This window comes from Microcaecilia unicolor, chromosome 13 (assembly GCF_901765095.1).
Source record: "Microcaecilia unicolor chromosome 13, aMicUni1.1, whole genome shotgun sequence".
NCBI lineage: Eukaryota > Metazoa > Chordata > Amphibia > Gymnophiona > Siphonopidae > Microcaecilia > Microcaecilia unicolor.
Window position 1 is genome coordinate 30,116,887 of NC_044043.1, and position 14,483 is coordinate 30,131,369.

Sequence of the window (14,483 nt, forward strand, 5' to 3'; positions counted from 1 at the left end):
GGAGAGGAAGGAATAGTAGATGGCATGGACAGGCAGACTGTATAGGCCATATGGTCTTTATCTGCTTTCATTATTCTATGTTTAGTATTCTGTAAGTAGCGTAAGTGGCAGCTCCACCCATAGGAACTCCCTTGTGTGCATTTACGGGCTATGTCACGTGAAGGTGTATTTTCAAAGCACTCCATGTTACTTTGCTGCCACATATGCACGTAAGTGTACACCTACCCATGAAAGAGCTGGTGTCCATTTATGCAAGTGGAGCATAAATACGGACCCCCAGTTATACAAGTGTCCTTTACCGGCCCCTTCTGACCACTTAACCTGTTCTTAAAATTCAGGCAGTTCTGATTTACCAAGCTGATTTCCTTCTGTCCTTATCATGCTCCTGAACCCCAATGGAGGTGCTACTGAAATGACTCCCGAACTGTGGTCAGGAGTGTGACAACTAGGAAAGGAGGAGGGACAGAGACATAGGTGAAGGACCAGCAGTCATGTTTCATTTTCCCCTTGATTAAATTGGTTCCACTTTTGTAACCAAATATGTCACTGAATAATCCTTAATGCAAAGTTGGGACCCTCTTTAGGACTCCCCCCTGCCCCAACTAGAAACAACAGGTCATCCTATCACATCTACTTTTCAAAGTTACAGTGAAAAACTAATGTGGAGGAGTGGCCTAGTGGTTAGAGTGGTGGACTTTGGTCCTGGGGAACTGAGTTAGAGTCCCACTTCAGGCACAGGCAGCTCCTTGTGACTCCGGGCAAGTCACTTAACCCTGCATTGCCCCATGTAAGCCGCATTGAGCCTGCATTGAGTGGGAAAGCGCGGGGTACAAATAAAAAAAGATATATATATATAATCATTCTAAACAGTTAAGCCATTTTAAACCAACCTAGCATAAATCTATTACTGGGAGGAAATATATAGGATGGAAGGACATAGGTCTGCAGAGACCACGATGATATGGTTTCAGTCTAAAAACTGAAAATACAATGTGTACACTTATATAACAAGCTGGATAAACCCACATCAATTAACATTACTGTTAGTCATATTCAACAATGATCATCCTTCAACCACCTCAAACTAGTGAATGTTTTGTATCTTCAGTATCTGTTTTGCTCTGGCAACACCTTCATTTCTTGAAATCATTTGTCCAATTAAAAAATGCTCCCTCCCCTTCTTTACAACCAGGGTCAGTTCTGTTAAAACACACACTGGATTTTTCCAAGGTCACTCGCTCTTGGTGCGGTTCTTGCTACTGTAAACATTCGTCCTTCTTATTAAAGTGCTGACAGCACATTTAGGTTGCCGCGGTGATTCTTGTGGCATTAAGCATTGTCCGGCTTTTAATACCTGCTACTGTAGCCAATCAGGAAACTTCACTGCTCCACTAAGTTTGTATGAATTACAATTAAGTGCTAATGCCTAGGGAAGGTAAAGAAAGCATTGCCACTGCAAGCTAGAATCTGCTTTTTTTGGTGTTTTTGTGCTGTTTGTAAAAGAAGGAACAGTTCATAGGAGAAATCTGAACATTTCTAAAGATTTAAATACCCTGTAACAATCACATTATTCGTAATCCAACTGAATGGGATACTTATTTTATCTTTAAAATTGTAGTATTCCCTTCCAGGGAGATTCACAGCACTGTTGAAATTCATAGGTTTATTTTTTTTTTCTTTCCAGTTTAAAGAAAATAAAAGTGCAAGAAATGCTTAGCTGGTACACAAGACAGACTTGTTTTAAACTTTGAGCTACTTTTAGGAAGCGATGCTACCGATTAGCATGCGGTGAATGCGAAGAAACACATTCAGTTTTCACGAGCTTCTTCGCATTTAGCGCACGCTAATCTGTAGCGCCACTTTGTAAAAGTAGCCTTAATCTTTTCTCATGCAGTTCTAGACATTCAGATGGACTGCAAACCCAACACACCTCAAGATGTATTGATTAATTATCTCTTTCCCCCTCTGTAACCTTATATCTTTAATGTCTATTTATGGTCCGTAATGATCACAGGACAACACAGCTGGCGCGGAGGAATGTGAGACCACAAGATGAAATGCAAATAACGTCATTGCAGTTATTCACGATAGATGTTCTGTTAAAATGAGCAATGCTGAATATTGCAGCAGGAGAGCACAAGTTCAGTGCTTTTGTCAGGTTGAAGTTTGTGCCATTGACTTTGGTTTGAAGTCAAGGATGCTGTTGAACCAGCCTTTGCTTGTGGAATCAGCCAAAATCTGGTCTAATAAGATTCCAACTATGATCACATATGAACATTTGTATCACCTCACTGCTCTCTGGCTGTACACGCTGTGCCCGTCCTCCTCCTCCTTCACAAAAGAGCTTCTCTGAGGAACAGCTTGGCAATCCATGGCTCAGATCTAAAAGACAAATCGATTCCTGGGCATTCCAAAAACAATCTGTTTCTGGAAATATACTCCAAAACCATCCTCATCTATCCACATGCCGAGAAACCTCCAATGTTTGTATCTGGTAGAAGAAGCTCAAAGCTCACCACCATGTAATCTTAAATTCATAGATGGGGCGTTTGCAGTAATAATGGTTTATCAGATGCTTATCGCAAACCCCAATGCACTGGTAATCTACTGTAATGCCCCTACCCGACAAGTCAGTGACAATACAGTGCAGGAGGTCATATACATCAGCAACTGCCTCCCAGGGACCAAATGAGACATCGACGTCACAGTGATGCTCAAACAATTTAGGTTCATTTTCATTCCTTTCAAAGCGGAGGGAGTTGAACAGAGGACATTCGTAGGGAGTAACGGGCATTTCTTCCTTGAAAACGCAGATCTTCAGCTTGGCAAATCTTGCTTTTTTCTGCATAGCTCTAAGTTTAGCTATTTGAATTATTCGCTCCAAATGTTCTAAACAACAACAGAAAACATTGACAGGTTACTTGTATAAGGTGCTTGGGGAAATAAAGTCTTAATAGAGATCTATCACTACAAGTCAATCAGCTGATCTGAATATTTCGGGTCACAGGCGATACAGAGGAGTATTTGCAGTTAACCACAATTGTGACCTTGGAGTTTTCTGGTGACCCAAGCCAACCCAACCTGTATTTGTATATCTGATCAACTTAATGTAAGCCACACAGAACTGAGTCCTTGACTCGGACATGTGTGGGATATAAATCCAATAAAGCAAAGTAAAGTAATTGTCCTTCCACTAACTGGGCCTTTAGTAGGATCTGATGAAATAAGGTTTTAAGAGTGACAGTCCACAGAACGTGTCAATTAAAACTCTTTGTAGGAGGTACCAGGAGTTCATAGGTATGGGGCAGCACTCCTATGCCTTGGTCTCTTGGGACCAGTGAAGGCTGCATAGGTCAGTTTGAAACTGAGCATTAAAACTGGGTTAAACAAAAAGGCTAAATTAGTGTCCTTGATGGAACAAAATGTTAAGTCACAGCATTTCACTGGGAATAGGGTGTGACTGGGTACTGCAAACACAGCAGAATTCATGGAGAATCTCCCCAGGGCAGGCCATTGAGCAAGCAGCAGAATTTAAGGAACCGTAGTTTGTATTCAGCCCTTACAGAGATCTGTCCCCACTGCTGACTCAAAGGGAGCTGATTTCTCTTTCAAAGAGACCTGCCATGTCACATGCCTGCCTGCCCTTTGTGAGATGACCCGCAAAGATGGAAAGGGGCAGTCATATTTAAAGGAGCTGCTTATGCTGGCCCAGAGCAAGAGGGTAATTGTGGTCCTACTGCTGGCTGCTGCTTTATACACACACTCTTAAAATCGACAAAACTGTGTACCATGTGGCAGAGGAAAACTAAAAATCCTTCATCCTTTTCCTTTCTGTTCACTCCTAAGGAAGGCTGAGTGTCTAGAGCTTGTGAAAAGCTCTCTTCACTTAGCCCCTTACCCGCGGATTCAGATCCCAAATCCAGACGTAAACTAATTAGGCAATTAGGCACTAATTATTGGTGTTAACAAGCACCTAATTGGCAGTAATTAGGAGTTACACACGGATCTGCCCTGCGCCTTATTCTATGACGTGTGCAACTCCAAAGAGGGTGTGGCCATGGGAGGGGCATAGATGAAAAGTAGGTGTGGCCGTAGGAGGGGCATAGGTGGAAATGGGATGTGGCTATGGGAGGCACATAGGCAGAAAGGAGGTGTGGCCATGGGAGGGGCATAGGCAGTTCAGGGACATTCCCAGAATTTAGGCACAATGCTGTTGAATACCTGGATTTCTGTGCCCAAGTGCCATGGCAGGTGCAAATGCTCACGCCCAAAGTGAGACGCAACATGCTCACTAAGCTAATCCTATATAATAATTTGTACCTCCAACGTTCTCTGGCTGGCTGGCTGGGTTCGTAACATCTCCTGACATCAGCAAGCCTCCGGCATTCCCTTCCCTCTCACTGTTCCACCCTCCTCTGATGTCATTATGTGTTTACGCGAGGGTGGGACAGTGAGAGGGAAGGGAACGCTGGAGGCAAGCTGATGTCAGGAGATGTTACGAACGGAACGGACGCCAGCCAGCCAGCCAGAGAATGTTCAAGTACAAATCGCTGGACATGGAGGGAAGGAGAGAATCGCTGGACATGGAGGAGAGGTCAGGGGGAGAGAGAAAAAAAACACTTACACGAGACCCTTCCTAGGGCCCGTTTCATTGTTGACGAAACGGGCTTGGTTCCACTAGTATTCTATAAAGGACGCTCCACACAGAGTACTCGTTACAGAATACTAGCTTAGCGTGGATCATCCCCATGTCTAACTTTGGGTGTCATTTATTGAATTTAGCCCTTGGGGGTGATCTTAATTTATAAACCTCACAAAAGGCTTCACACATGCTGAAAAAAAATCTGCCTCTGCTCAGACAGCTCAAGGGCAAACCCAGAGAATGGCAGTTTTCATTACAGTGGGTGTAGCAGATCTTCCATACCTACATATATATTTTTAAAAAAATATAAGCAAAATAAAGGAAAGTGGGTCCAGCCAGTAAAATGCCGGTAAGTTGATAGCTAGAATTTTTCAGCTTTGGGGCAGCATATTTCCTGCTTCCAACCTACCTTTGTAATAGGGCAAGAGGTCCAAGAAAGCTTGTCTAACTTTTTCCCCTGCCAGTGGCTGGATATCCTCTAGACTGCTTAGCAGTGGTCCTACGGCATAATATTGTGCTTCCTTGTAAGTTGGTTTCACGCGGTCTTGGGGTGGCAAGTCACCACATCGGAGAAAGTTAAGGACGTCTCTACAAAGAAGGGGAGACATGGTCATAGATACATCCACCATGAGCTCTACTAGACATTAAAACCTGTCAGACGACCAAAGAGGCACAGAATAGGGATCCCACATGGCTAAAGCACTAAGCTAAAAGCACATAGAGGCATATTTTCAAAGAACAGACTTACAAAGTCCCATAGGTTACTATGGAATTTTGTGAGTCTAAGTGCTTTGAAAATAAGCCCCATGGTGTGCCTTTCCCAAAGCAGACCCGACACGACTCGTGTTTCGGCCATACCGGCCTGCATCAGTGTTATCAGAAGCTGTTTCGCGCCTTAGATCTTTGCTTAAAGCGAGATTGCCAATATGAGACTTGGTTTACATGACTTGTCTGGGAATATGTTTGACATGATAGATTCCTAGACCCCTGATACAGGTCAGTAGGGCCGAAACACAAGTCGTGTTGGGTCTCCTTTATTATTGAAGACTGTTGTCAATAAAGTTTTTCCTGGACACCATCTGGGAGAGGTTCTTCTTTCCTCTACTGTTTGCTGCTTGGTGTTTTCCTTCAGTGGAGCTTTATCTTCTGCCTTGTGTGCGTTTCCCAAAACCAAGACTGCAGCATGCTTTATAATGTTAATACTTCAGAGAGCAATGCTACCACCTCTAGGGTGGCCAACTGCACATTTCTGACACCTCAATTCAATGAAAGTTTCCAAATGGGAGATAAGAGAGGGAACAATGCAATTATTACTATTGTTACCACCAAATTAAAGTTGACCTAGGGGGGTCTAAAGAGATGTGTCTGCAGTCATACACAGTCCATATTTACACTTATGTCCCGAGAGCAATCCTGCGTGTTCAAACCCCCATGCTGTTTACAGATAGTATCAGAACAGGCGGGCAGGTTTCTAATGAGCTGTAAGGTTGTTTTTTTTCTTCATTTCACAGGTCTCTTGTTCCTTCTTTGCCCTCCAGCTATTAATGACACCTGGTGTCAGGGCAGCCTGTCACCAACAGGAGGTGACAGGTGCAGGGACTACAGAGCAGATCACAATTCCCAGAAGCTCCTTAGGAGAAATTCTTTGCCTCTTCCCCAAAATAAAGACTAACAAACTAAAAATATCCTAATCAGGTGATGTTTTTTTTTTAATTGCCACTACCTTTATCCATTTCTTGACAAGCTTTTCGCAGTTAATACCTCCTTCCTAGGGTCCCAAACAGAATAAGCAGGTCATTGTTTGAACCCAAAGGATGCAAATTAGCTCCTGGAAGCTAGTTTAAGAACTATGGGGGTCTTTTACTAAAGCTTAGCTCAAGTTATCGCTGCAGATAACTCGAGCTAAGCTTTAGTAAAAGATCCCCTATATTTAGTTAGTTCAAAGAAAAGGCAACACCTTATTTTTTTTTTCATTCGTTTTGTTTTTAACTTACAATCAGACTTATTTATTCCCAAAATATCTTCGGTGGCTTTCTGCTACTTCTTGATTTATAGGGAGGAAAATCCCTGAGCAGGTCTGCCCAAATCCCAAACCATGCTTCAGAGATCTTATAAAGTCACAGAGAACTCTGAGGCACAGCTTTTAAAACTCTATCACCTAATGAAGTGGTGGGGGGGAGGGGAGTTATTCCCTCTCAGTTTACCTGGCATAGTCCATGTATGTTATACCAGTACAGAACACTCTGAGAGCTGCACAACCTGACAGGGCAGAAGGTTATAATACATAGTAAACATAGTAAATGACGGCAGATAAAGACCTGTACGGTCCATCCAGTCTGCCCAACAAGATAAACTCATTTTACATGGTATGTGATACTTTATATGTATACCCGAGTTTGATTTGTCCTTGCCTTTCTCAGGGCACAGACCGTAGAGGTCTGCCCAGTACTGTTCTTGTAGTAAGGTCTGAAGCTAACATCGAAGCCCCTTAAATTTACACTGCAGCCCATCCCTATCTATTCAGTCATGATCAGGTGTAGACAGTAGAAGTCTGCCCAGCTCTCATTTTGTTTCCAATTACCGGCGTCGCCACCCAATCTCTGCTAAGATTCCACGGAACCATTCCTTCTAAACAGGGTTCCTTTGTGTTTATCCCACGCATGTTTGAATTCCATTACCGTTTTCATCTCCACCACCTCCCGCAGGAGGGCATTCCACATATCCACCACCCTCTCCGTGAAAAAATACTTCCTGACACTAGTCCTGAGTCTGCCCCCTTCAACCTCAATTCATGTCCTTTAGTTCTACCGCCTTCCCTTCTCCAAAAAAGGTTCGTTTGCGGATTAATACCTTTCAAATATTTGAACGTCTGTATTATATCACCCCTGTTTCTCCTTTCCGCCAGGGTATACATGTTCAGGTCAGCAAGTCTCTCCTCATACGTCTTGTAACGCAAATCCCATACCATTCTCGTAGCTTTTCTTTGCACCGCTTCCAGTCTTTTTACATCTTTAGCAAGATACGGCCCCCCAAACTGAACACAATACATAAACTATAAAAATAGTAGTCATTATGGAATGATATGGGCCTTCTCGGTTTAGAACTATTTCATTTATTTATTTATTGTGATTTATTAACTGCCTTTATGAAGAGATTCACCCAAGGCAGTGTCGGCTTCGCATAAAACTTACAATTTTGTTAACAGCATAACAACAGTAAAATGACCAAATAGAAGCACAAATACAGTCAATGAGGAAAACATGAAAATAGCAAAATGAATCCTAATAGGAATACCATAATACAGTGGGAAAAACATATGTGACCCGTTGAGCAAACAGATACCAAAAGTGGGGGGTTACAGAGTGTTTGGAGGGGTAGCTGTCATTTTTGAAAGTTTTGTGTATTATCAGGTCAGAAGAGTGGGACTGTGCAAATTTTTTTTTCACAGCTTGGATGTTGAATTCGTGTTCAGTTACCTAAAGTGGGGCATGTGATTTTGGGGGTTAATTACTATTTTATTGATAAAATGCTTCTCATTTTATAAAGATATAATTAGTCCTTACTTGAGGCTGAAATATGGCAGAATTATGCAGTTAATGTCCCTTTATCTTGTGGTATAAATAAGTCACATGCAGAGATTCTGTAGCACACACGCTGTTACTTGCTTGAAAATAAAGCGCCCCTGTGATAGAAGCAGGAAAAAAAAAAACCAGGACCCATACATTTGATTTTCAAAATGTATGCACTGTTCCGTACCCAGCCTCTGCCACGGACATGAGCAGAGAAAAACAAAGGACACAGGTGCTTCTTAAACAAGCACAATCTCCACTTAGTTATTTCTTGGAAATTGTGGAAAGCACCCACGTTTCAAAGCACCCATGTACAGCTATATGAGCTGAGCCATTTGAAAATTACGTTGCCACGGAGATCTGTTTAGCAATAAAAGATTTTTCAAGGGGAGTGTACCTGCCCCACAATTACATTTAACAGAAACCATCTGAGCCATCAGCCTCCTGCTACACAATACCCCTAGGGCTTGTGCTTGTTGAGACATGAAAAATATAGTAGCACATTACTCCTCCCACTCCAAAATCCTTCCTATGCTACTATTAACGGACAGGGAATTGCAAACCAACTCAAAAAACAGCCAAAACAACAGAGCACACAGGAAAGAGTAAACACCCCTAGAATATCACAGTCTGAGAGCTCACCCTGCACAGGACATCGCTGATGTTTAATTAAGAAGTAGGAATCAGATTTGGGTGTAAAGGGCGTAAATTTGAAAAAAAAAAACACAAAAAAACCCCAAATATGTTTTCAGTGGAAAAGTGCTGTTGCAGCTTCTCCACCTGTTCTTTGGGGCACATGGGGTCAAGCTACTGCTTTTGCCCTGAATTTGCTTGTATTTCCCCTCATTGGCCCTCTGAAATTTCTTCTGGTTAATCTCTCTGCCCTGTCTGATAGGCGGTAAGGAGAAATTGGGTTTTACCTAATAATTTTCTTTTCATTAGTCCTTCATACTAATCCAGAAGCTCCCTCCCCCCAATTCTGTCATCCCTGATTGGGGGAAGCCAGAGCCTCATTAGTTGTTTTGGTGGAAGACGTATACCATTGTTGGATTGTTCTATGTGTGTCCTGAATGGTAACAAGTTACAGTTTTGGCTCCTTGCCACTGAGTACAATTGTACTTTTTAAATTTCAAATACTAACCCCCCCCCCCCCCCTGTTTACAAAGCCGTGCGGTAATGCCGACACAGCCCATTCACTTTGAATGGGCTGTGTCGGCATTGCTGCATGGCTTTGTAAACAGGGGAGTAAGTTTGTTAAGACTCCTTACGCAGGCTTTTCGGCCGAAACACGAATATATGTCCCCCAGGTATCCATAAACAGCCTTTTCTGTTTAGCAGGACGTTTAGCTTGCCTTTGCTCCAATATCATCAATGCATGCAATCAGTTTCGCAAGACCCAAAAAAGATAGCTGTTCCTTACCTATCCAAACAGTAAGAATTTTTGCCGAGTGCCCTAACTTTCCTAAGCAAAAGACGACAGCCACGATTCTGTAATTTAAAAGCCTCATATCTGTCCATTGGTGAGAGAGGAATAGACTGCACTGCCAATCTTTCCATATAATGCAAGATGGCCTGCCAAAAACCTTTGATTTTTATGCAAGACCAAAAAGCATGAAAAATAAAAAGTTATGGCCCCGAATACATTTTAAACAAATTGGGGTGTCTACCTTACCAGACTTGTAAGCTGGTTCTTGAGTAAAATATGCTCTGTGGAGCACCTGAAATTGGTATTCTCTCAACTCTGCATTAAGGGCCCCTTTTACCACACGTAGTAAAAGGAGGCCACGGCACACAAAAAACCTGCGCACTGAGGTCTCGTTTTACCCCATGGGGTAAAAGGCATTTGTTTAAAAAAAAAAAGGAAATGGCCATGTGGTAACTTAAACCACTTGTCGGGCTTACCGAATTTGCATTGGTAAAGACTGCATGACAATGCTAAATTTGGCAAAGTTTATTCTACTAGGAGCTTTCGTTGGTGCACAGATACTCTTTATTTCGTAGAAAATACACAATATTGACACTGACTTTTACTTCATAAACATGGGGCTGAAGTGAGCACCAACAGAGAGAACCAGTGATCAGAAACAAGGTGTGTAGACTCTTGGTGTCAATACAGCTGTGGAATGGTTTGAATGCAATCTGCTATGGTATCTCTCCTAGCTCATAATTAGTAGCGTTTTTTCACAGGATTTTTGTGCTATATTTTAATAAGGATTTGTGTCCTGTTATTTGTAGGATTTTTTACTATTTTCATTTTATAAAGGCAACATGGGCACTTATCTGCCTTTACTAATAAGTATAACGCACGTCAAATTGGAACTACCGCGTGCCCCGAGCGGTAATTCCATTTTTGACACGCATCCAAAACACACGGTATAAATGTTCTACCACATGGCGCTTACCCGGCGGTAATCAGAGGTGTACGCGCGCTGACAATTACCGCCTGGTTAACGCGCGAGACCTTACCACTAAGTCAATGGGTGGCGGTAAGGTCTCATGCCAAAAATGGACGCGCGCTGGTTTTAATTTTGCCGCACGTCCATTTTCAGCCACAAAAAAGGCCTTTTTTGCAGGCGCGCTGAAAAAAAAACCTACGCACGTCCAAAACACGTGCCTACACCAGCGCAGGCCATTTTTCGGTGTGCCTTAATAAAAGGGCCCCAAAGTAATCACTGTCGGTTTGCATCTGCTCTGATCCCTGCACAGCTTTTACGTAACTCTGAGCACAATGTCTAAAGTACAGGCGTGAGTCACAACTGTATCCCAGGTTTATCCACACTGCATTCCAGGGAACATCTACAGGTGCACATTTCATATAAATACAGATACTGTGTTATCCAGCACATACTTTTGTGCTTATACAGCAGGACTTATAAGTGATTGAATCAATAAGCCCCAGCGTATATGGACACCCGAATAAACTTGCCATCTAGGAACTCTCACAGATCAGCTCGTTCGTACCTAAATCTCCATTACCCAGTATATAGTGGCCTCAAGTACAAGACCACCTAAGCATCCACCTTCTCCTATATTAGCGCTCATTTGTGGAATGGTCTACCTAAATTGCTGAAACTTACTCCTGATCACCCGACCTTCAAAAAATGCCTCAAGACCTTTTTATTTGGAAGAGCTTACGCTCAAATCCCGCCTAGCATCTCTTACTTCTGAACTGTCTCTGTGAAGGCGTCATATTGATCACCACAACTCTTTCTCTCTTAAACTTCTAAGAAACTGATTGTTTGTTTGCTGACTTGATGTATGTTTTTACAGACTGTTGTAAGCCACATTGAGCCTGCCCGTGGGTGGGAAATTGTGGGATATAAATAAATAAATACATAAAACACAGTTCTACAAGCTCAGGTCACTTATTAGATTCTCCAAATATGGGAAACATGGTATTAAGCATATGATACAGTGTTGTAGAAGCATTCTTGGGTGCCAGGTTCTCAACCTCAGGACCTCTGCCGCAATAACCAGACTGGGAATTAGGAGAGTCTATTAATATACTAGAAAAATCTCCAGGAAGTACAGTGAGTGAAGGCTCATGCCACCAGGATCCCAGCATGGATTCTGACAATGTAGCGATGCTGGCATTCATACATACCCAAAGTAAGTGCCATCTCTGTCAATAAAATATCTGCCTTCAGTATCGGTAGGGATGGAATGTCTTCCACTGAACATGGCAGCTAACATTGTGTCCTCATACCGTCTCAGCGTTGAGAGGCTGGTAGTGAAAAACTTGCCTCCCACGTTAAGTGGCACCACATCAGGAAACTGCCAACAGAAACACAGCAATAAGAAAACTGTATCAACAAGACGATACAGGCTTTCCCTAGAATTTCCAAAGCATTTTTAGTCTTCTGAATCTTTTCACCACTCCAGCAGGTTTTTCTTTTAGTTCTGTCTTTTATGAAATTTGCTGTCCAGAGAGATGCTCAGGGTTTAGGAGGTACTAAAAATTGTGCAGCTATGGTTTCTGAGAGCAAGTGTAAAACTAAATAAATTAAAGTCTAGTAAGTTTTGAAATGAACCAACTGAAATGCTGACTGTGCTTCTCCATCTTCCCACTATCAAAGCATAGCCCCCCCCCCCCAACCATTCACACCAGGGTTACAGTTTATATACTTTTGCACAAATTTTTGCTATACTGCCACTCCTCCATCATCAGGGTTTGCTATGTCAACAGCTACCCAAGTCACACACTTCAGAAAGATTTCCTTTTACATTTGCTGAGAGTCCAGGTGAGCATTATCCTAAACATTCTTATTTCTGCACTCCTGGCAGAAGAGATACCATTTAGGGCATTTCTCAGTTGGTGAGAGCTGCAGCCATCGGGATGTGTACAAACAGGTGGCAGTGCCCGTAAATCATCACATAGGGACAGAGCAGCTGGAGCCACAAAGCCTGCCCACATCAAGTCACCTCTAAGCCCAGGGCAACCTAACGAGAACCCGAGTGAAGGAGAAAGGAACACCTAGCTGTGATGCAGCAGAGAGGACAGCACTGTTGCAGTCAGATGCCAGAATCCACTGGCACCACCATGCACCCCGCCCCCTTGTTCTGGCAGCGCGGGCGGATGACCATTGCCCAGGGCTAGGATCTTCTGTAGGCTCCGCTCACGTAGGCTGATGGACAGCCGGCCAAGAACCAATGTGCATGGAGAGAGCCGGAGTGTCGGGAGGCAGAGAAGCCAATACGCGAGGCCGGAGGGAGGGCTCGGCTGCTAACGGAAACTAATCCGAAAACTCTCCGGACACTCTCGTGAAATAACAAACCAGCCTCATTTGCATCGGGAGATGGGGCAGCTAAGCTGTAGCTCTGATATTATTCAAGAGACAGAGAAATCACATTCGGGGCTGGATCTGTAACTAAAATGCAGAGGTGCAGAGCAATTGCACACTCCCCCCCCCCCCTTTCCCCCGATCCTACCTGCTGCAGCGGGGCCAGGGCGTGAGCCGCCCGGCTGCAGGTGGGACTAGCAGGCTCCTCTACGTCTTCATCCGCTTCCGAGCTCGCCATGCCTCGGGCCGGGGAGGAGAAGCCAGTGGCTGCCAGCCCGCCCGATCCCACCACCATCCCTCTGGCTTGCTCGGGGCTCCTAGAGGCGAGGCGGCCGCTGCATGGTGGTGGTGGTGCTGCTGCTCCCGGGGTGGGCACGCGGACAGGCACTCGGAGCCAGCTCGTGCCCATCCCTTCTCATAGCCGCTGCCAGGAGCTTCCCCCTGCCTGTGACGTCACGGGGGTGGGATCTCTTCCAGTCCGTCCCCAACCCCTGTCCCCGAGGAGCGACAATTAATTATTATTAGCAGGTGGTGATGATCTATATAGCAGATGCTAGATAACAGACTGCACTTACACAGAGACACTTCAATGCTTATGCTGTCCAAAAGTATGAAGGAGAATGATGGGGGGTAAGGTGTACTGGTCCTGCATCATCCGGCAAGGAGGGGAGCTGACCTGTGTATGCAAGAGCTAGATAAAGAGAATCATTGCGGGGGGGGGAGCTGAAAAAGCTATATTTGAAAAACGCAGCCATCGTGGTTAGGGCCAGCTCTGGCGATATGGCTTTTACCTTACATAATCACATCCTTCTTTTTGGTGCACAAAAAAAAACATCATAGATAATTGTTGTTAAGTACCATTGAGGTGGTGGTGACTCATGGCAACCCTTAGAATAGCTACCCTGGTTCGGTTTTCAGTCTAGAGGCTCTTCATTGATTGAGTGATACAATAACAGCAATGGATGACACTCATCACATTTCTGATCTTTTTCGTTGACCTTTAACTATGCCAAGCATGATATTTTGAATTAGCTTTCTCTTTGCATGAGGTGGCAAAAGTATGAAAGTCAAAGTCTCATCATTTGAACTTCCAAGGAAAGCTTACATTTCATCTCTTCCAATACCACTATACCAAATATTCTCCAACACCATCATTCAAAGGCAGGGATTTTCCTCCTGTCTTGCTTCTTTACTGTTCAGCTTTCACATCCATTTTACATTACTGGATGCAGAAATACATCTCTGCAGTTGAAGATCTTATCAAGGCCCTTTATAACTGTTCTGCTAAGAATGCTACATTGTTGGAGTTTCTTGTTTTTATTGGTTATTGATCCACACAAGATTGAACTTACTAATTTTATTAATTGTCAGGATCTTTGGCTTCAGATTAAGGTACAGGCCCATTTTGAGACTATCAAGATGGATACTTGTGACCTGGAGTGGCCACTGTTGGAAACAGGATACAGGGCTAAATGGACTATTGGTCTGACC

The 14,483-nt window shown here is 43.6% G+C and overlaps 1 protein-coding gene across 1 annotated transcript; it reads right to left on the reverse strand.

The window, feature by feature from the left end:
* Window positions 1–808: 808 nt before the first annotated feature.
* Window positions 809–13,676, reverse strand: KCTD7 (potassium channel tetramerization domain containing 7). The gene is made up of 4 exons (XM_030185637.1): window positions 13,141–13,676; window positions 11,816–11,985; window positions 5,052–5,230; window positions 809–2,889 (listed from the first exon to the last, which is right to left on the reverse strand). The coding sequence occupies exons 1-4, from the start codon at window positions 13,399–13,401 to the stop codon at window positions 2,513–2,515; spliced, it is 987 nt and encodes a 328-aa protein (XP_030041497.1). The 5' UTR covers window positions 13,402–13,676; the 3' UTR covers window positions 809–2,512.
* Between the last annotated feature and the right edge of the window lie 807 nt (window positions 13,677–14,483).